The 22,079-nt window shown below is 44.8% G+C and overlaps 1 protein-coding gene across 3 annotated transcripts in view; it reads left to right on the top strand.

Annotated features, from left to right (window-relative positions):
• The first annotated feature begins 1,099 nt into the window (after nucleotides 1-1,099).
• Nucleotides 1,100-22,079, top strand: part of SEZ6L (seizure related 6 homolog like) — a 176,257-nt gene continuing 155,277 nt past the window's right edge. For 2 of the 3 annotated variants that reach the window (XM_075898883.1, XM_075898884.1), the window contains exon 1: nucleotides 1,100-1,416. In XM_075898883.1, coding sequence (XP_075754998.1) covers nucleotides 1,320-1,416 — 97 coding nt within the window. In that variant the 5' untranslated portion in view covers nucleotides 1,100-1,319. The remainder of the gene's footprint in view (nucleotides 1,417-22,079) is intronic. The other variant, XM_075898882.1, reaches the window with a different exon arrangement.

Consider the following 22,079-nt stretch of genomic DNA (forward strand, 5'->3'; position numbering starts at 1 on the left):
CTGGCTCATGTTTTAGGGCCACTGGGTCAGGGGTCCCAGTGGCCACAGCTGGCTCTGGGCTGGCAGGCTTGGAGCTGGCACAGGCACTGTAGCCAGAGTCTACCCCTTTAAGGGCTCTGGGGCTGGGGGAGAGGAGAGTAAGTTTTCTTGGTTATGCGCAGAGTAGCCACTGGGTTATGCCCAGAGTGGCCCCCATTTCGAATTAAGTGTCTACACAGCACTTAATTCAAAATAGCTATTTCCAATTTGGAGTTATTCCTTGTAGAATGAGGTTTACCAAATTCGAATTAAGCGCTCTGCTATTTCGAATTAAATTCAAAATAGTGGTTTGCATGTATAAATGCTATTGAAGTTAATTTGAAATAACTGCTGTTATTTCCAATTAACTTTGCAGGGTAGACATACCCTGTGAGTGCAGGGATGTGAGGAGTGCTGTGGGGCAGTGTTCTCTGAAAGCTGGGTGCTCCTGTATCCGCTCTGGAGAGTTTCCAAAGCTGCCCAGTTCATAAGCAGAGCACCCACAGCTAGATTTGTTTGTTTCTATGGGTGGTGCACATCTACTCCTGCCATGATGTACATAAACACATTTATTCTGCACATGGATGGAAAAGATTAGAGGGATCATTGCAGTGGATACAGGGCTGGGGTGGGGAATGAGAGTGCAGGTCTGTGAGAGGAGCTGGGGGCAGGACTCTGGAGGGGCTGAGAGAGCAGGTCTGTGGGGGTAGCTGGGAGGCAGGGCTCTGGGGGGAAGGGTAGCACAAGACTTGGGGAACAGGAGTCTGTGTGAGGAGGGCTGGGACTGAGTGCAGGGCTGTGGGGGGCAGGGCTCTGTGAGAGGCTTTGGGAGCAGGGCTGGGGGGCTGGAAGCTGGAGGGCAAAGCACTGTGAAGAGAAGCAGGGGGCTGTAGCGCAGGGCGTTGGGATCGGTGGCTGAGTGCAGGGCTGGGGCTGAGTTCTGGGGGGAGGGGGCAGAACTCTGGGAGCCTGGGGTAGAGGGTTGTGGGGAGCTGGAGGGAAGCTCTGTGGAGGGGGCTGGGCGTTCCGGCTTGTGGGGGCGGGGGGCCCGGAGGGGGGAGCTCTGCGCGAGGCTGGGGCGGGAGCCGAGCGCTGCGCGGGGCTGGGCGCGCAGGGAGCCGTGAGGCGGGTCGGTGGCCGCAGCCGCTGTGGCTGTGTCTGGCTCCCTCCCCCGCAGCCCGTTCCCCGCCCCTCCCTGGCTGGCGCCCGCCCAGCCCCGCTCTCTGCACCGCCAGGGACGGACTCGCCGCCGCGCCAGGGCCGGGCTGGCCGCACCGGGGACGGACTCTGCCCGCTGCGCCATGGCGGGGCCCCGCGCTCTGCCCGCGCCGCCCTCCGGGCTCCGGGGACTCTCGCTGCTGGTCCTGCTGCTGGGCAGCCAAGCGGCTCAGCGCCCAGGTAGGCGCGGGGCGGGGGCGGGGGCCAGGACTGGAGCCGGGGCGCGCCGCCATCGCGGGGGGCCAGGTCCCCGCTAGCTCTGCCGGGAGCCAGCCCGGGCTCGTCTCGCCTTGGGAGCAGGGTCCCGGAGAGCTGCCTAAGTTCTATGCGCTGGGCGGGGAAGTCGCCTGGGTAAGGGCCCCTGCGCACACTGCGGGTGCCATGGGATGCTTCCTCTCCCGGTCAAGGGGTGCCATGGGGCGCTGTGTTCCCCGGGCTGGGGGTGCCTTAGGACGCTGTGTCCCTCCTTCTCGGCGTGCTACGGGGCGCTGCCTCCCCAAGGCACCCAGGGACCCTGCTTTTGCCAGCGCATCTCCCCTCCAAGCACTCGGGCACAGCCGGCTCTGGGGGCAGCCGGGGAACTGGCCCCTGGAGTGGGGCCCCAGCCTGTGCCAAGCCATTGGCGGGGGCGGTGGGACGCAGGCTGTGCGGTGCCCACTGAGGCGGGCTGGGTCGAAGCGCCTTTGTTCTCTGTGGGGAAAGTGCAGGTCCCAGCGGTTGAGGAACAAGCGGGTTTGTGGCCGGCTGCGCCTTTTCCTAGAGCCGGGGCCGCACCTGTGTTGCCGAGCGCGGGGCACAGCAAAGCCCGAGGCTGGAAGCTGCAGGGGCCACGTGCCCGTGTGGACTAGCCAAAGGGGGCGAGGGGGTTTGTAGTGATTTCCATTTCCCCCTCCTCCTTTCCCCCTCCCTCCAGTCCCCCACTGGTCCCGCAGTGCCTCTAGGATGCTGCTGGGGGTTGGTTCGTGGGACGCTGATTCTGGACACTTGCCCCGCGCGGGCCAGGGCTACGCAGCCCTGTCCGCCTACCGGGCCAGCTTGAGCGCGGAGTAGTGCGAAGGAAGGAGGGAGAGAGAGAAGCAGCCCCCCTCAGTACCCTCGGACCTGCACTTGCCTGCTCCCCTTCGCTCCCTCCCGGCCTGGCCTGGGGCGCCTGGCTCCGCACCAGCCGAGCGCCCCGTAGCTCCGAGCGCGGGGCAAAGCAGGTTGCAGGGTGGCAGCACTGACAGGTGGCTGTAGGGGCATCCGCGCTGACCCCTTTCAACATCACCTGCTGCGTGGGTTGGGGACTGCAGAGCGGCCCGGCCAGCGTCCTCTGCCCGCTCCAGATCCGGGCGAAGCGGGGCATTTCAGCACCACTTCTGTGGACAGCTCCGGGCAGGAAAGACCTCTCCTATCGTGCTTCTCCAGACAGCGCTGTGAATGCTCCCTTGGGTATATGCCCGCTTGCAAAGGGAGGGCCCGATCCTGCTCGCTTTACTCCGGGTAACTTTGTCTGAAGCAGACCCTTTATTGTAGAGCTGGATATTCAGAGTAAAGAAAAGAGCCCGCCCTTTGGTTAGCAAAGCTATCCTCCAAAGACAAGCCTGGACAAGCTAATGAAAAGCAGCATTTAAATAAAAGTCTCTTTCCTACTCCCTGCCCTTTCTTCATGATCCTCCCTCTTAAAAACAGGCGTTTAATGCCAGAGAGAGGAACCCTGCCTTGCTGTTGACTGTTTTGGGTAAATATGGCAAACAAAAAAGTACCAGGGGGCAGAATGTCAGATGCTATCATTCCATTGTGACTCACAGAATGTCACATTGATGGCGTTTTGGTCGTGCTGGCTCAGGCATGAGACACAGGCTGGCATTACACTGTTGCAAAGGCTCCATGTTCATTCGGTATTTGTTTAACATGTTCACACTGGAGGACTGTTTCTTCTTCCCTCCTCCCAGTCATGACATATCAGATAATGTGGGTTGGAATTCATTTGAAGTGATCTAACAAAACCATAGCAAATTAATATTAGGGCCAAACACCACTCCCTGAACTCTTACAAGTGTAGCACAAGTTGCAACGGGAAATCTCTTGTAGGCCAAACAGTCCAGCTCTGTCCCCAATTAAAGATCCATTAATAGCTCTTTGTACAAACATAGAGTTGCTATCAGGGAAAGAGCAGGAGGGGTCAATAGGTATTTCTGCTCTGACAACTGTAAAAAGGATGGGTTTGGAACATTGACCTTCAATATTGCCCTTGTATTTTTAACAAAGATTAACAGCTACTGGTGTTGAGATGGTGGGGTAATGTAAAAATAAGCTTGTAGCTGGACTCCTGACACTTCCTTCTGCCGGTATACCTATAGAAAGGCAGCATTAATGACCCTTGTTTTGCATTTTGAATCAAAATCCATGTCTTCTTAGACAGCTTATATTTTGCTTGGCACCAAGGAGGGATAGATTTCCTTATAAGGATAAAAGGATGGAGAACTGCTTCACTCCTAGATCCGTGAACATATATGTGTGTGTTCCTGTCCTACTTCTATAGGGGGGAGGCTAATCAAAGAAGATGTACCGATGAGAATTCCAGGGGCAGATGGCTACACCTAACTTCAGCATCAGGCATAATGTGTCAAGATGAATTTGCGTCCATCTGTTGTATGCAATTGGCCACCATCACCCATTCAGCTTAGTGGCTAGCCATATGTTGAGACCTGTGGAAGGGCCAAAAGCCAGCCATGACTGTGGTCTGAGTTCTCCATGTCCCTGTGCATAAGCCTGAGGTGCATGGCCAATGGATCCATAACTGTGTGAAGTTAAGGGCCAAACCCACCCTGTGGGATGGCATGCAGGAGCCATGCAGCTTTTCCACTCTCTGGGGTGAAGAACTTGCTTCATCCCCAGCCCCTCTGGGGACCACTGACATGCCAGTGATTTACTCAGGATCAGGATTTAGCATGCAGTGCAAGAAGAATCAGTAATAAATCAGCAGAAGGAACATACTGTGCTTTTGGTTGGCAGAGTGGGAGCGATAATTAGTTGACCCGTTACAAGACACAGTGAATTATTGCTGTAAAATCACAAAGTTTTGGATGCAGGACCATGAAGCCAGGGGCAGGTCTGGCAGTTTCCACTACTTATTGGGTGAGATTCTTGTCACACAGGAGATCTGATTAGATGATGATCATAATGGACCCTTCTGGCCTTAATGTATGATTGGGGGCAGGACAAAAGCCTGACACAAAGAGCATTTATTTGTCTTTGCTCAGTTTTCACTTAACTTTTGTAAAGTAATGGCTGGATTGAAATCAGCTGCATCAGCCAACCTCTCTGCACATGAGTCTTTATAGCTTGCTCCTTGTAGCATCATTTACACCCAGGAAGAATGGGTGCTAAGTAAGCTCTAGCATTCTGATTCCTAGGAACAATTCTGTTCCTGAGGGACCAGCAGGAGGTGCAGAGCAGTGAAGAGGCATGTCCTCTGGTTTGAAATATTTCCAGGAGAAACCTCTGGGTGCCAAAATGCAAAGAGCATGTGAAGTAAAATCCAGTTCTTGGCAGCACTGTCTGTCTGGCATGCAAATAATGAGACAAGACTATAGTGACAGGTCTTGTTAATACTAATAACATTCACAATGGCTAGAGCTTGTGGCCTAATCTTGCAATCTTTTCATGTGTAGAGCTCCCACTGCAGTTGGTCTTTGTGGTGCCCACTTGACTCTATTTCCTGTAGTGGTACAGAGGGAGCTAATATGGAGACAGAGAAATCCTCCTGTACATTGCTGAGCACCCTCAAAGCCCCATTTAGTCAAAGGGAGTAGAGTATCTCAATGGATTGGGCCCACTGAGAACAAAATTTGTAAATACATCGCATGTTGAACCATTGTTCAACCGTTGACCACTAGAGGTTGTGACAAGACCACTAAATACTTCTTAAAGCCTCATGACTCTAGAACTTGAATGCAGATTGAAGTATTATTGAGCCACTGACTCCTAGACTGACTCTGCATTGAATTAGAAATATTGTTTTCTTTGGCATATGCATATTCACCCTAGTTACTTGTTACAGCTGTGTAATAGGCCAGAATGAATGCTCTTATTTTTCACTGAATGTAAGACTATAGAAGAACTTGTTTTAAATGAATCAAGGATGTCACCCAAAATCCAAACTGTGTATCAACTAAGCAAGATCTGCAACCTCCCATATGGAATCAGCAGCAATCCAAGTGGTATCATCTCCAGCAATTAGATCCACATATGTGCTTAGTTTGTGAGCAAACCATGGAACAGAATTTGATATCAGAGGCCACATTAAACACCTACTTTTCTCCTTCATATAAAGAAGTAGTAAAGTCAAGTTCCAAAATTATACAGTGAAATGAGTGACACATTATTATTATTTTTGTTTGTATAGTACACAGCTTCGGTGGTGGCTCAGAGCTAAATTGTTCTTGGCGCTATTCACACACCCTGCTTCTTGTAACTTATTGCATCATAATGTATAAACATGGTATCTAACATTTAAACATCACATGCAGTTGATGATGTGTGATCCTGTTCCTTTCTTTACCTCTGCTTTTTGTGTTCCAAAGGGCTGTGTTACAGGGAGGCACACAAATGACTGCGCACTTAAGTACCTTGTGTATATCCAAATGAGACAAAGTCACAAATATTATAAGAGCAAATATAAACGAAAATGAATGCCATTCTTATGCAAGCAAAAGATGCATAGATATGTTACCCATCCACTGTTACACGGATTGTTGAAAGTCAAGCTGCTATTGGGTGCAATAAATCAATATGTAAACAAGTAGCAGGTGAGCTGGTTTACACAGAGAGTGTGGTGTGGCATCATTCTGCGTGAGTAGTCACAAAGCATGTTTGCTTGTGACTATGTCAGTTTTTCCTGGAAGGGCAAAATTGTTTGTGTAGGCATTTCAGTTCAGGGCCCAGACTGTGTGTATTGGCCAATCTTCTTCTTCCTCCCCTCCCCAGCTCTTTTTTACAAACAGAATTCTGAAAGCTAATTGTATCTATATGATTAAATATTGTATAGCTTTCCAACTCGAATTGATGCTGCTTTGGATATCAATTTATTTTACTTCGAGTACCGTGGCAATAAGCATTTTCAGTTTCAATAGCTTTTTCCTATTATGTTGCATTCACAATCCAAAAGTTGTTTACCAGAGTGTTTGTATTTGTCAAGTGTATAAATGAGATTATTATTGAACAGTAAAGGGGGAAATATAGGACAGCCTTATTACAAAGTACCAGCTATATTCTTTTTAACAATGGACAGATTGTGTCTGAGGTGAACACTTCTAGTAAAGATATCTTTAGGGAATATAGACGTATGTTTGAAGAAAAGGAAACTACTGCATAAGTGCTAGATTTGGTGGCCTTCCAATTTTCCAGTCTCTCAGAATCAATTTACAAACTTACCCAGAGTCAGAAACTGTTGATTTGAGCAGTGACATAGTTCTCCATGTTCAACTGCTTGAATTGCAAGATGCAATGGATGAAAAAGTCTCTGTGCACCACAAGTACATCTGACAAAACACGTCTCTGTAGCAAACCAGAATAGCAGACGGGATACTGGCATGCAAATAAGGACACTGTCCTCTGACTTTGCTTCCAAACTGCTACAAAACAAGCAGCTGTGTAGATGGGGTAGGGATTGAATAAAATGAATATTATTCAGTATGTGATGTAAATCATGGTGCAACACCACTGTAGCAAAATCCCCCACAAAGATAACTTTAAACATTAATACTAATCAGTAGCATTGTGTGTGCAGCCAAAGCATGAGTTATGGCATTTTTTCAGAGACAGAAATTCCACAGTGCATCTGAGCACAGTGTTTGTACTTGTAAGATTGGAAGGAAGACAAAGACAAGCCTAAAGAGAGAGACGCATTAACCTTTCCAGGTGCATAACAGATGCAGCTTGCACATTGGACTAGCAATTTATTTAGGCAGTTCTCATGAGGCATAGTACTAAATTGATTCCATATAACCCTAGGAGCGTTTTATCAACCACACAACCAGATACAAGAATGAGATACTTGCTTATTACATATTGCCCATGTTTCTATATGGAAAGTTGCTGCTATGAATTGTATAACAGAAAAGAGAATAGAGTGTTGTAAATCATTTAGAAAGGGATACATAATAAGACAGAAAGTATCATATTGCTTTTGTATAAATCCATGTTATACCCACATCCTGAATACTGCATGCAGATGTGATCACCCCATGTCAAAAAAGGTATATTGGAATTGGAAACAGTTCAGAAAAGGGCATCAAAATGATGAGGGGTTTGGAATGAAGGTCATATGAAGAGAGATTGAAAAGACTGGGACTTTTCAGCTTAGAAAAGAGAAGCTTTAGGAAGGATATGACAGAGGTCTATAAAATCATGACTGGTGTGGAGAAAGTAAGCAAGAAAATGTTATTTTCTCCTTCTCATCACACAAGAACTTGGGGGGAGTCACTAAATGAAATTAATAAGTAGCAAACAAACAAAATATCAAACAAAACAAACAAAAGGAAATATTTTTTCACACAATGCACAGTAAGCCTGTGGAACTCCTTGCAGAAGGATTTTGTGAAGACCAAGACTCTAGCAGGGTTCAAAAAAGAGCTAGATAAGCTCATAGGGTTTGTGGCATGATTTTGCGCAAATACTTTGAACGGAAAAGTTTTTCAGTTAAAAGTATTTGTGCAAGAGAGCGTCTATACTGGCATGTGCCTTTGTGCAAAAGATTTGCTTTTGCACAAAAGCATCCGTGCCAGTGTAGACACCCTCTTGCACAAGAAAGCTCCGATCGCCATTTTAGCCATCGGGCTTTCTTGTGCAAGAAATTAACGTGGCTGTCTACACTGGCCCTCTTGTGCAAGAATACTTGTGCAAGAGGGCTTATCTCTGAGTGGGAGTGTTGGAGTATTTGCGCAAGAACCACTGATTTTGTACATTACAAAGTCAATATTCTTGAGCAAATACTTGCAGCCAGTGTAGACAGGTGGCAAGATTTTGCGCAAAAGTGGCTGCAAAAACCCAGTCTAGACACACCCATAGAGGTTTAGGTCCATCAGTGGCTACTAGCAAGCTTGGGTACGGATGGTGACCCGAGCCTCTGTGTGCCAAAAACTGGGATGAGCAACAGGGATGGGCACTTGCAGTCCCTGCCAGCTTGGTATCATATGCAAACTTTATAACTGTACTCTCCATACTATTATCTAAATCACTGGTGAAAATATTGACAAGAACCAGATTCTGAACTTATCCCTGTGGGACCCCAGTTGTTATGCCCTGTCAGCATGACTGTGATCCATTGATAACCTCTGGGGATGGTTATCCAACCAGTTATGCACCAACCTTATAGCTATTCCATCTAGGTTGTATTCCTTAGTTTATTGAGGAAAAGGTCATGTGAGACTGTATCAAATGCCTTACAAAAGTTTATATATACTGTATTTGCCACTTGCCCCCCGCCCATCTACAAGGCTTGTTATCCTATCAAAGAAAGCTATCAAATTGGTTTGATACGGTTTGTTTTTACATATCCACACTATTACTTATCATTTTATTATCTTCCAGATGTTTGCAAATAGATTCTTTAATTATTTGCTCCATTATCTTTCCTGGTACAGAAGTTAAGCTGACTGATCTGTAATTCCACGAGTTGTCCTTTTTTCCTGTTTTATAGATGGTCACTCTATTTGCCCTTTTCTAGTCTCTCTTATCTTCCATGTCTTTTCAAAGATAGCTAATGACTCAGATGTCTCCTCAGTCAGATCCTTGGTTATTCAAGATATATTTCATCATGCCCTAGGACGTGAAGACATTTAACATGTGTTAATAGTTTTTAACTTATTCTTTCCCTATTTTAGCTTCTGATCATACCCCATTTTCACTGGCATTCATTGTGTTAGGTGTCTAATCACCACCAACTTTCTTGGTGAAAACTGAAACAAAGAGGTCATTGAGCACCTCTACCATTTCCATATTTTCTGTTATTGTTTTCCCCTCTTCATTGAGTAGTGACCCTACTCTGTCCAGGGTCTTCTTCTTGCTTCTAATGTATCGGTAGAATGTTTTTTTGTTATCCTTTAGGTCTCAAGTTAGTTTTTATTTTGTTTTGTGCCTGCCCCTTCCTGATTTTGCCCCTACCTACTTATGTTATTTCATATTCATCCTCTGTAATTCGACTTACTTTCTACTTCTTGTAGGACGCGATCTGATTTTTAGAGCACTGAGGATCTGGTTAAGCTAAGCTGGTCTCTTACCATACTTCCTATTTTTCCTACACAGTGGAATAGTTTGCTCTTGCTCCTTTAATAATGTCTCTTTAAAAAACTGCCAAGTGTCTTCAATTGCTTTTCCTTTTAGACTTCCTTCCCATGAGATCTTATTTACCAACTCCCTGTGTTTGCTAAATTCTGCCTTCTTGAAATGCATTCTCTTTATTTTGCTGTTCTTCCTCATATCATTCCTCATGAACTTTACTATTTCATGATTACTGTCACCCAAGCTGCTTCCTGCTTTCAAATTTTCAACCCATTCCTCCCTGTTTGTCACAATTTGTCCCAGCTACATCGGTGGCGGATGCAGATGAAGAAAGGTAATGTAAGAGCCTGATGCTGGCTCTTCTGAGCCAAGGCTGGGTCACTCAGGGCTTCAGTACAGGAAGTCCAATGAAGTCGTTACTCCACTGTTTCTTTCAGAGGAAATTCACACCCCCTACCCCTCAACTGGCTAAAACAAATTCTGCGCGACAGTCAGATTGTTGCCAAGTAGTTGGCATGGGGCAGTGAACCCATCTTTGGGGCCTCGGGCTGATTCTGTATGTATAAGATCATGTATATAATAAGATCATGTCTTATTTTGCTAGCTAGGATTAAAGTGACAGGGCAAACAGCGCTGTTCAGAGAGCTCTGGGGTGGAGGGTTAACCCTGGAGTCATTCCAAGAGGAGTCACTCTAAGATCCTGACAGAAGGGTGGGGATGTTGCAGGTTTGGTCTGGCTGCCATGCTAGGGTAGGATACTGAGTTTTCAGCTGGGTTCTGCCGTACCATAGCCCGGTTTATTTCCGCACTACGAGTTTTCTGATTCAGAAGCAAGCAAGCTGTTGGCTGATACACATCAGCTTTGGTGCCACTGCAGAAACGTAAAGCTGTGTGGTCGCCATCCTTCCTACACCACATCTTTTTGGAACTGCATAGAAGCTACCGTAACATCACCCAGGATCCATCCTGTCCTTCTGACTCAGGCTTGTGAGCAGAATAGCTTTTCACATAGTTTTGTAACCACTTCAGACGCTGAAGTCCCACCTCCGGCTGTAGCACACTGCAGTAGCTTCACAAGCTGCTAGTATTTCAGTAATAGCATAATGGTAACAGGACCTTTGGCACAGTGTCACTAGTTCATTATGCATATTCATGTCCTAACATGCTGTAGAACAAGAGACTGTGTATAATGCAATTACAGAGCTTCAGAAGCCAGTGGCTGGGGTAGACAGGGAGGGCTATAAATAAGGGGAAAGCAGTGTGCATTCTGCATAGATTGCAGACAGGAGAAAGAGTTGAATGGTGCACTGGAGTGGGGAATATAGAGGGATAAATGCACCAGGAAAGGTTGGGTTCTGGAGGCAGGGAGGGTTTAAAAACCAGCATAAATGCAATAGCAATAACCACTCTACTATTTACATCTATCTTACATGGCTTTGAAAACATTCAGCCATTGCTTTTAGTGAGTAGCACTTCATATGCCTCAAGGTTTTCATCCTCAGTACGTCCCTTGCCAAGTGGTCTGCATTTGAGTCTTGGAGGCAGAATGAGGAAGCACAGGCTCCCAGAATCTAGGAAGGGCTGGTCTGTGTTAGAGGCATTTGTACTGATGACCCTCCCACCCCATTCCTCTGCTCCTTCTGAGTAGGCACGCTCTGGGACGCTCCATTCACTTGATGTCTGTGCTACCCAAGTCTGAACTCTGCAGCCACATAACAGGCACTTAGCATTTTCCAGTATAAAAACAATTCATTATGTTGCTTTCCTGAGCATAGCTTTTTTCCACTCCAATGCTAGTATAAATGCTTTTTAATTCAGAGGAAACACCCCAGAATGTCTCTCTCCTTTCACAGCTTGTTATCAAGTAAGTTGTTTAAAATAGTCTTGTAAAGCCCCTTGGGGCCACTCCACTCTCATCTACATCCTTGTTTGCTAAAAATTTGCTTCCTGCAACCTTGCCACGACAAGTAAGGAGAGCTCAGGATAGACAGCCTCTGTAATTCAAGTGGCTTTTGCTTCTGCGGGCTAAGCCATTCATTTTAACTGCTCGTGCTAAGTAAGCAGAGCCTACTCTATCAAGATGGCTCAAAAGTATGCAGTCATTTATCTGGGGGTGATTGCTACTGGACAACATCATGGTGATGATTAAGAGAAACTATAAATCGGGGGGGGTTGGATCGGGGGGCTGCTGATGCACAGAAAATCAGTGGGGGCCCACAAACAAGTGAGAATCAGAAAAGACAAGACAAAACAAGAAAAAAAAAACAAATCCTCATTCTGATGTGGCCCCTGACTGAGAAAGAGAAAGGCACTTGCCACAGTCCCCTTACTCAGGGGGGTCCAAGTTAGTAGATTTTGTGTGCTCCAGCCATATGGGAGCAGCAGGGTGACTGGACCACCAGCAAAGGCTCCTCAGTGCTGGAGGAGGAGCATTGAACCTTGAGGGCTAGATCCAAGCATGCCGAGGGTCGCATATGGCCTTAGGTTCCCCACCCTTGGTATAAATAATTCTGTTATTCAGCTCCCCTTCTCTGCCATTCTACCATCTTTTCCTGCCCTCACACACTTTAATCATAAGGATTTTAGAAATTTGACAAGACCTACAATGTCAGCAGTGCCAGAATACTAAGGCTATGTCTACACAGGAGCAGGAGCGTTATTTCAGAATAATTTACCTTAATCCAAAATAGCACAGTCCACATCTACACTACAAGCAATTATTTCAACATAATGTCAAAATAATGTCGAGCTGGAGGACTTTTTACTCCAGCTCCTGTAACCCTCATTTCACCGGGGAAGAATGCTCTTTCTCGGACATCCTGTTGTGTGGACAGTGCCAAGTGCTGAAATGAGCTATATTGACTTAACTACGCAATTGAGGTAGCTCAAGTCGTGTAGGTTATTTTGGCTTTAGCCCTGCTGTGTAGACATGCCCTAAGTGACTAAAATAGAGAGTGAGGCCTTGTCATTATTACTTATGTCTTAGATTTATAGACCTTCCACCCAGGAGAACCCCAAAAGCAAGTCACAGAGACAACGTACTGAGATGACATCCCTTAGCCAGGTACACTACCTGAAAATTCGACCTAAGATACGCAACTCCAGCTATGAGAATAGCATAGCTGGAGTCATCATACTTTAAATTTCTGCAGCGCCCCACTCCAGGAGGTCAATGGCAGAAACTCTCCCATTGACTTCCCTTATTCCTCGCAACCCCATGGAGTAGTGGAGTTGACAGGGGCACCATCAGTGGTCGATTTAGCTAGTCCTTACCAGACTCACTAAATTGAACCCTGGAAGATTGATCTTTGGAGAGCCAATTTCTGGGTAAGTGTGGCTTGGCAGTCGAGTATGATCCAGTACTCCTGGGAAGCTGGTGGTAATTTTTAAAGTGTGAGGCTACAGAGTTTGGTCTGACATGTTACAAAATTGTTGAACTGTCCCTCAGGGTAAGAGGATCACAGATAGCATTGCAAAGGTTACAAAAGCCAAAGATATGGAATGCAAATTGAATGCTCGTATTGAAAGTATCGTAAGATGTTTAACATCGGTGTAGAGCAGACCCGACCTCAGTTTTTAAGGGTTGTGATAGCTTGTGAGTCACTCAGTTCATCCGTATTGGAAAGTGGGGTAATAATAAAAAGTGACAATTTGAACTGGCAACTGAGGGGAATTTTTGAATAAACTGCTTGGAAGCATGAAGTAGTATTGTGCTGCATGGGTCCCAGGATATGAGAGACAGAATGTGAGGTAATACCTTTGACTAGACCAGCTTGTGCTGGTGAAAGAGACAAGCTTGTTACTGTTAAGTTTTTCAAATTGAAACTTACTTTAATTAACTAAGGGTGCATTTACACTGCACTATTATTTCGAGATAACTAGTATTATTTTGAAATAACAATGGGAGTGTCTACACAGCCATTCCATTATTTTAAAATAATTTCAAAATAATGGACAGCTTATTCCTAAATCTGTAAACCTCATTCTAAGAGGAGTAACACTTTTTCCAAAATAGCTATTTTGAAATAAAGCTGGTGTAGACGCTCCACTGCTGCTATTTCAAAATAGCCCCTTGCCAGGGCCACTCTACATTACTCCTCCCCAGGGGGCTCTAAATCGAGATAGCACGTCTACATTAGGGAAGTCTGTCTTGGACTAATTTTGAGGCTTCCCGGTAGCATAGACGTGCTTTTTTGAAATAAGCTTTTTTGGAATAACTATTCCAGAACAGCTTATTTCAAAATAGCCATGCAGTGTAGACACCCTAGTTGTCTGGAAATGAGAGAAGAGAAAGTCGACTCTAAAGTAGCTATGATGTCTAGAGAGCTGGCATCGGGGAATGTCCTCCTTGGGGATATTCTTAATGTACTTATCCTTCTCCAATCTGCCTTTCTGCCATGCTGCTTCCTAAGAAGCTGTAATTTAGGGGTAAAGAAATGTTCTGCCTTCAATGACTTGAAAGCTGTATAGCCTGCACTTTATATGGCACTGCAGGACTATGTGCCCCTGCATTATTACTTGGCTTGCCTTTGGAGTATCAGCGTGCCTATATTTTCTCACAATTGGGACTGTTTATTTTTTCCAAAGGGAAAAAATAGGCAGGGTCACATTGTCCCAGGTTTCCATGATGAGGAATCATCCATAGCAATTAAGTTTCCCTAATCCAATTATAAAATAATTCCCACAAACAGGAGAAGACGCTGTGTACAGGCTGAGGCACTTTAGTGATTGTTCTTTAACATGACAAAAGGCGGTGATTTTCAACTTCGTACGGCACTTCCCCTACCTATGTCACCAGGCCACTTGTTCAACCCTCTGCCATGAGCTGAACATGGTCAGTATCCCAGGATCCTGCATAGCAGCACTTGGGTGCAGCATCCAGAGGACTAGGAGGGCCAGAGAAGCAGGAAAATTGGGAGATTTGCTAAAGAAACCTCCCACACATGCTAAAGAGAGAAAGAGAAAAACACACTTGGAAAACTGTTACAGAATGAGATAAGCATGGACTAATTTCCAAGGGCTAAGGTAAAACATGGCAGGTTTTCAAAAAAGTTTAGAATTTGTGTCTAATGCTCAGGTATCAGTGTTTGTTTATGTACCTTAGGTTTTAAACATACTAGATAGATAGATGTGGAGCTAGATAGACAGACAGATAAATAGATATATTTTCTAAGACCTAACTAGAGATGCAGGTGGAAACTCTGGTCGAGTTTAGAAGGGGATTTGAGCAGATGATGGGGTAAAGGCATGACGTGGCTGAAGGGGAAAGCTTAGATATGCAGATGGAAGCAGGATCAAGGGCCTCAGAAGGGGACTGCTGGGCGAAGAAAATGGACAGTGGAAGCATGTGACTCAGAGGACCAGGCAGAGGAAAAGATGGGTCAGTGAAGGAAAAACAGAGCTCAAGAACAGGTATGTGGAGCTGGAAAATGTAGAAGGGGTACAGCAGGTAGATAATGAAGATGGAAGGGTAAGGAAGAAGAGAAGAGTGGCTAGTCCCATAGATAAAGGGGAAGACTTAATGGAGACAACTCCAATAATGAGCATTAGGATTACAAGGGAAAATAGGAATGGCAAGGACTTGCAGCCAGAGGAAGCTAGAGATAGACCAGAGAATTTCACTGTCACTAGGAAAAGGCAGGTCTATGTGATTGGGGACTCCTTATTGAGAAGAATAGATAGGCCTGTTACCAGAGCTGATCCAGAGAATAGAAGGGTGTGCTGTCTGTCAGGTGCTAAGATACGAGATGTGGAACTGAGGTTGAAGAGAATTATTAAGGGAGCAGGAAGGAATCCATTGATCATCCTTCATGTAGGAACAAATGATACGGCTAGATTCTCGCGGGAACGAATTAAGGGAGACTATGCTAGGCTGGGGAGGATGCTCAAGGAAATTGAGGCTCAGGTGATCTTTAGTGGGATTCTGCCTGTTCCTAGAGAAGGGCAACTAAGATGTGACAGGATTATGATGATCAATAGATGGCTCAGGCAGTGGTGCTATAAGGAGGGCTTTGGGATATATGGTCACTGGGAGGCATTTATGGACAGAGGACTGTTCTCTAGAGATGGACTTCACCTAAGTAGGGCGGGAAATAGACTTCTAGGATGGAGGCTGGCTCAACTTATTAAGAGAGCTTTAAACTAGGAATTTGGGGGAGATGGTTGGGAGATGCCCAGGTAATCTCTACGCCAGATTTTAACACTGAGAGGGAGGAAAACGAAGTAAGAAAGGAGGTAGGAGTTTGAACATGAGGAAGGGTGGGGTGGTTACTAGTCTAATAGGTCATATTGGAGGTATAACGTCTGTGCCAAATTGGGTAAAGAATGTGAATGAGGCCAAACAGAAAAAATTAAGATGTTTGTACACCAATGCGAGGAGCCTAGGTAACAAAAAGGAGGAACTAGAGCTATTGGTCCAGGAAGTGAAACCAGATATTATAGGAATAACAGAAACATGGTGGAATACTAGGCATGACTGGAGTACAGGTATTGAAGGGTATGTGCTGTTTAGGAAAGACAGAAATAAGGGTAAGGGTGGTGGAGTCGCATTGTATATCAAAGATGAGGTAGATTGTAAAGAAATAAAAAGTGATGGAATGGAGAAGACAGAGTCCGTTTGGGCAAAAATCACATTGGGGAAGAAAACTATCAGATCCTCCCCTAGGATAGTGCTTGGGTTGTGTTATAGACCACTAGAATCCAATTTGGATATGGATAGAGACCTCTTTAATGTTTTTAATTAAGTAAATACTCATGGAAACTGTGTAATCATGGGAGATTTCAACTTTCCAGATATAGACTGGAGAACAAGTGCTAGTAATAATAATAGGGCTCAGATTTTCCTAGATGTGATAGCTGATGAATTCCTTCATCAAGTAGTTGCTGAACCAACAAGGAGAGATGCTATTTTAGATTTGTTTTTGGTGAGTAGCGAGGACCTCATAGATGAAATGGTTGTAGGAGACAACCTTGGTTCGAGTGATCATGAGCTAATTCAGTTTAAATTAAATGGAAGGATGAACAAAAATAAATCTGAGACTAGGGTTTTTGATTTCAAAAGGGCTAACTTTAGTAAATTAAGGAAATTAGCTAGGGAAGTTGATTGGACTAAAGAAATTATGGATCTTAAAGTGGAGGAGGCCTGGAATTATTTTAAGTTAAAGTTGCAGAAGCTGTCAGAAGCCTGTATCCCTAGAAAAGGGAAAAAAATTATAGGCAGGTGTGTTAGACCAAGCTGGATGAGCAAGCATCTCAGAGAGGTGATTAAAAAAAAGCAGAAAGCATATAAAGACTGGAAAATGGGAGGGATCAGTAAAGAAAGCTACCTTATTGAGGTTAGAGCATGTAGGGATAAAGTGAGAAAGGCTAAAAGTCAGGTAGAGTTGGACCTTGCAAAGGGAATTAAAACCAATAGTAAAAGGTTTTATAGCCATATAAATAGGAAAAAAACAAAACAAAAAAAGAAGTAGGACTGCTAATTACTAAGGATGGAGTGGAGGTTAAGGATAATCTAGTAATGGCCCAATATTTGAACAAATACTTTGCTTCAGTCTTTAATGAGGCTAATGAAGAGCTTAGGGATAATGGTAAGTTAACAAATGGGACTAAAGATAAGGAGGTAGATATTACCATATCTGAGGTAAAAGCCAAACTTGAACAGCTTAATGGGAGTAAATCGGGGGACCCAGATAATCTTCATCCAAGAATATTAAAGGAACTGGCACATGAACTTGCAAGTCCATTAGCAAAATTTTTTAATAAATCTCTAAACTCAGGGGTTGTACCATTTGACTGGAGAATTGCTAATATAGTTCCGATTTTTAAGAAAGGGAAAAAAAGCGACCCGGGTAACTATAGGCCTGTTAGTTTGACATCTGTAGTATGTAAGATCCTGGAAAAGATTTTGAAGGAGAAAGTAATTAGAGACATTGAGGCTAATGGCAATTGGGACAAATTGCAACATGGTTTTACAAAAGGTAGATCGTGCCAAACCAACCTGATCTCCTTTTTTGAGAAAGTAACAGATTTTTTAGATAAAGGAAATGCAGTGGCTCTAATGTACCTCGACTTTAGTAAGGCATTTGATACAGTACCACATGGGGAATTATTGGTTAAATTGGAAAAGATAGGGATTAATATGAAAGTTGAGAGGTGGATAAGCAACTAATTAAAGGGGAGACTACAGCGGGTCATATTGAAAGGTAAACTGTCAGGTTGGAGGAAGGTTACTAGCGGAGTTCCTCAGGGATCAGTTTTGGGGCCAATTTTATTTAATCTTTTTATTGCTGATCTTGGCACCAAAAGTGGAAGTGTCCTAATAAAATTTGCAGATGACACAAAGTTGGGAGCTATTGCCAATTCAGAAAAGGATCGGGATATCATATAGGAAGATCTGGATGATCTTGTAAATTGGAGTGATAGCAATAGGATGACATTTAATAGTGAGAAGTGTAAGGTTATGCATTTAGGGATTAATAACAAGAATTTTAGTTATAAGCTGGGGACACATCAGTTGGAAGTAACGGAGGAGGAGAAGGACCTCGGAGTCCTGGTTGATTATAGAATGACTATGAGCTGCCATTGTGACATGGCCATGAAAAGGCTAATACGATCTTGGGATGTATTAGGAGAGGTATTTCCAGTAGGGATAAGGAGGTGTTAGTGCCATTATACAAGGCATTGGTGAGACCCCATTTGGAATACTGTGTGCAGTTCTGGTCTCCCATGTTTAAGAAGGATGAATTCAAACTGGAACAGATACAAAGAAGGGCCACTAGGATGATCCGAGGAATGGAAAACCTGTCTTATGAAAGGAGACTCAAGGAGCTTGGCTTGTTTACTTTAACCAAAAGAAGGCTGAGGGGGGACATGATTGCACTTTTTAAATATATTAGAGGGATATATACCAGGGAGGGAGAGGAATTATTTAAGTTTAATACCAATGTGGACACCAGAACAAATGGATATAAGCTGGCTAGTAGGAAGTTTAGACTTGAGATTAGATGAAGGTTTCTAACCATTAGAGGAGTGAAGTTCTGGAACAGCCTTCCAAGGGAAGTAGTGAGGGCAAAAGATCTATCTGGTTTCAAGATTAAACTAGAGGGCTACATCTAGACTGTCCCCTTTTCCGGAAGGGGCATGTTAATTTCAGCTATCGTAATAGGGAAATCCGCGGGGGATTTAAATATCCCCCGCGGCATTTAAATAAAAATGTCCGCCGCTTTTTTCCGGCTTTTAAAAAAGCCGGAAAAGAGCGTCTACACTGGCCCCGATCCTCCGGAAAAAATGCCCTTTTCCGGAGGGTCTTATTCCTACTTCAAAGGGCACTTTTTCCGGAGGATCGGGGCCAGTGTAGACGCTCTTTTTCTAAAAGCCGGAAAAAAGCGGCGGACATTTTTATTTAAATGCCGCGGGGGATATTTAAATCCCCCGCGGATTTCCCTACGACGACTGGTGAAATTTACATGCCCCTTCCGGAAAAGGGGCCAGTGTAGACGTAGCCCCAGGGTAGATTGGCAGAGGCCCTGGAGGTTTTTTGCCTTCCTCTGTAGCATGGGGTACAGATCACAGCTGGAGGATTCTCTGCATCTTGGGGTCTTCAAAGTATTTGAAGGCTTCAATATCTGAGATATAGGTGAGAGGATTATTCTAGGAGGGGTGGGTGAGATTTTGTGGCCTGCACTGTGCAGGGGGTCAGACTAGATGATCACAATGTTCCCTTCTGACCTTAAAGTCTATGAGTCTATGAGTCTATAAGTTCCAGCAACTGAATTTAATATATTTGATCCATGATAATTCTTCTATCAAGACTTCTGAGAACTCATGCCCATAAGGCAGGGGTGGGCAATAAAATGGGGCCTGTTCACCAGGAGTAGCTCTTGGCGGGCCCCCACTGCTATATTTACCTGTGCCTCCTCAGGTACTGGCGATCACAGCTCCTATTGGCCATGGATTACCATTTCCAGCCAATGGGAGAGGTGGGAAGCAGTGTGGACTGGAACAGCACTTTCTGCAGGTCTCATTGGCTGGGACATTGTTCTGCAAACGTGCGATTGCCTGTTCCTGCAGAGGCACAGGTACATATAGTGCTGGGGCCAGAACTTACCCACTCCTGCATAGGAACATACTCCCTATGCTGCTTGTTGGAGGTAACATTCCTTACCTTCCTTCCTCCTCCCTCACAGAAATGGCCTTGTAAAAGCCTGAGCTGTTTTGTGCATTGTTACGAACTACTTCACTTGTAATCCGTCAAGGCACCCTGGGTGCTGCATCCCTTGGCCTAGAGAACTGGCCCTGGAGCAGGGAAGGGACTACATTTCCCAGCATGCCCTTGGCAGCTTGCAATAGGAAATGGTAGGGAGATGGCAGGGGAGGGAGGGAGAGCTGTGAGCCATGCACAGCAGCTTGCTGTGAATGGGCTTCTGTGAGGGGTGGTGCAATGAATGAGAACATGTGTGTGTGCACAGGGGAGTAGGTGGCTTTGGCCAGATCTCACCCTTAGAAGTCTGGATTAAGGATGCTGGCATCCTCCATTTGCTGCTCTCAAGAAGGAATTGGGTGGACTGAGTGGACAGTATCTGAACCCTAGCAGTGGAGGTGTATGGACCAACCAGGAGAAGTTAACATGATAAGTAAGAGAAAGAAGGCTCTACTAGGGGGCCTGGGCAGCTCTAAGTGCAATACCAGGCATGCAGGAATATTTGACTTTATTTCCACAGCTGCAGAAGCAGAAATGGGCTTTTCCTTTACCTAATGCTAATTTATCTATTACTCAGAAAGGGAATCCAGCACCTGATTTGAACAGGAGCACTCAAGTTCAATTCAGACTGTGGTTTTATTATTTCTCAAACACAGATCCACTCTAATTTGTTGTAGAAAAAGTAGGATAAAACGGAGCAACAAATGCTAGCCTCTACCCAGAGCTTGCTGGGATGAGAGCTGCTATTTCAACCGACATTACCAGTTTTTTGTTTTCTTTTAAAAGGAAGACAGTATTGTTGCATTGGTGATTTCCCTACAGAAACAAAGAGTGGAACAAAAGAACAACAAAGGTGCCTCAACTATTCCTCATTACGTGGGACAGTCTTACAATATCGATCCAGATACGCTCCAATCACACACACTGAAACTTGTTCCATTTTATTGGTTGCTGAGATAACGATTTGTCAGAACTGATCAGGTAGCTGCTGGTTGTGTAACTTTATTGAGCTGAGTCCAGGATCACATACAGTGGCTGGTGAAATAGGGTGGTCCTGGAGACATGTCTGAATAAGGAAGGAGATAAATCTGTGGGGAGTTTCCCCTGAACACTATGGACATTGGTAAACTCACATGGGTACAGCTCAAAGAAAAAAAACGGGTACTGAGGAAGCTATATATGGCAGGACATACAGACTACGTCTAGACTATACCTCTCTGTGGACAGAGAGCACATCAAAATTGCTAATGAAGCCGGGATTTAAATATCCTGAGCTTCATTAGCATAAACATGGCCACCGCTTTTTTTTCAACACGGAGTTTTTTGAAAAAAAACAAAAACAAAAAAAACCCGGCAGTCTAGACACAGATCTGTCAAAAAATAAATCATGTATTTTTCAACAAATCATGTATTCCTCAAAAAACGAGGTTTTCAGGATTTGTTGAAAAAGGGTTTATTTTTCAACAGATCTGCATCTAGACTGCTGAGGGTTTTTTTCTGAAAAAGCTCCATTTCAGAAAAAAGCGGCAGCCATGTTTATGCTAATAAAGCTCAGGATAATTAAATTCCCACTTCATTAGCAATTTTGACGTGCCTAATTTACATTTCTCTGTCTACATAGAGGTGTTGTTTAGACACACCCACATTCTTGTAGCAGCATGAAAGCAAAATGATAAATGCCTGAGGGTGCATCTACACTGCAGGGCTTACCTCGAAATAAGCTATGCAAATCAAGCTATGGCAATTGCATATCTTCAAAACTGGGAGCATCTACACAGCGTTTATTTCGAAATACAGCACTCTTCCTCCAACTTCCCTTACACCTTATACAATGAGGCTGTGTCTACACTGGCATGAATTTCCGGAAGTGCTTAAAACGGAATACTATTCCGTTTTCAGTTTTCCGGAAAAGGAGCGTCTACATTGGCAGGCTGCTTTTCCGGAAAAACCCTTTTTCCGGAAAAGCATCTGTGGCCAATGTAGATGCGCATTTCCGGAAAAGAGCCCCAATTGCCATTTTCGCGATCGGGGCTTTTTTCCAGAAAAGACTAGTGGGCTGTCTACACTGGCCCTTTTCCGGAACAGTGTTCCAGAATAAGGACTTATGCCCGAGCGGGAGCAGAATAGTTTTTCCGGAATAGTGGCTGATTTTGTACAGTAGAGCGTCATTGCTTTTCCGGAAATTCAAGGGCCAGTGTAGACAGCTCGCAGCTTATTCCGGAAAAGCGGCTGATTTTCCGGAATAAGTGGCCCAGTATAGACACAGCCCCTGGGTTACAGAAGGTGGAGTAAGAAGTCCTCTAGCTTGACAATATTTTGACAGTATTTCGAATTAACTGCCTGCTGTGAAGACACAGACTAAGTTATTTTGGAATAGTGT

This window comes from Pelodiscus sinensis, chromosome 15 (genome assembly GCF_049634645.1).
Source record: "Pelodiscus sinensis isolate JC-2024 chromosome 15, ASM4963464v1, whole genome shotgun sequence".
Classification (NCBI taxonomy): Eukaryota; Metazoa; Chordata; order Testudines; family Trionychidae; genus Pelodiscus; species Pelodiscus sinensis.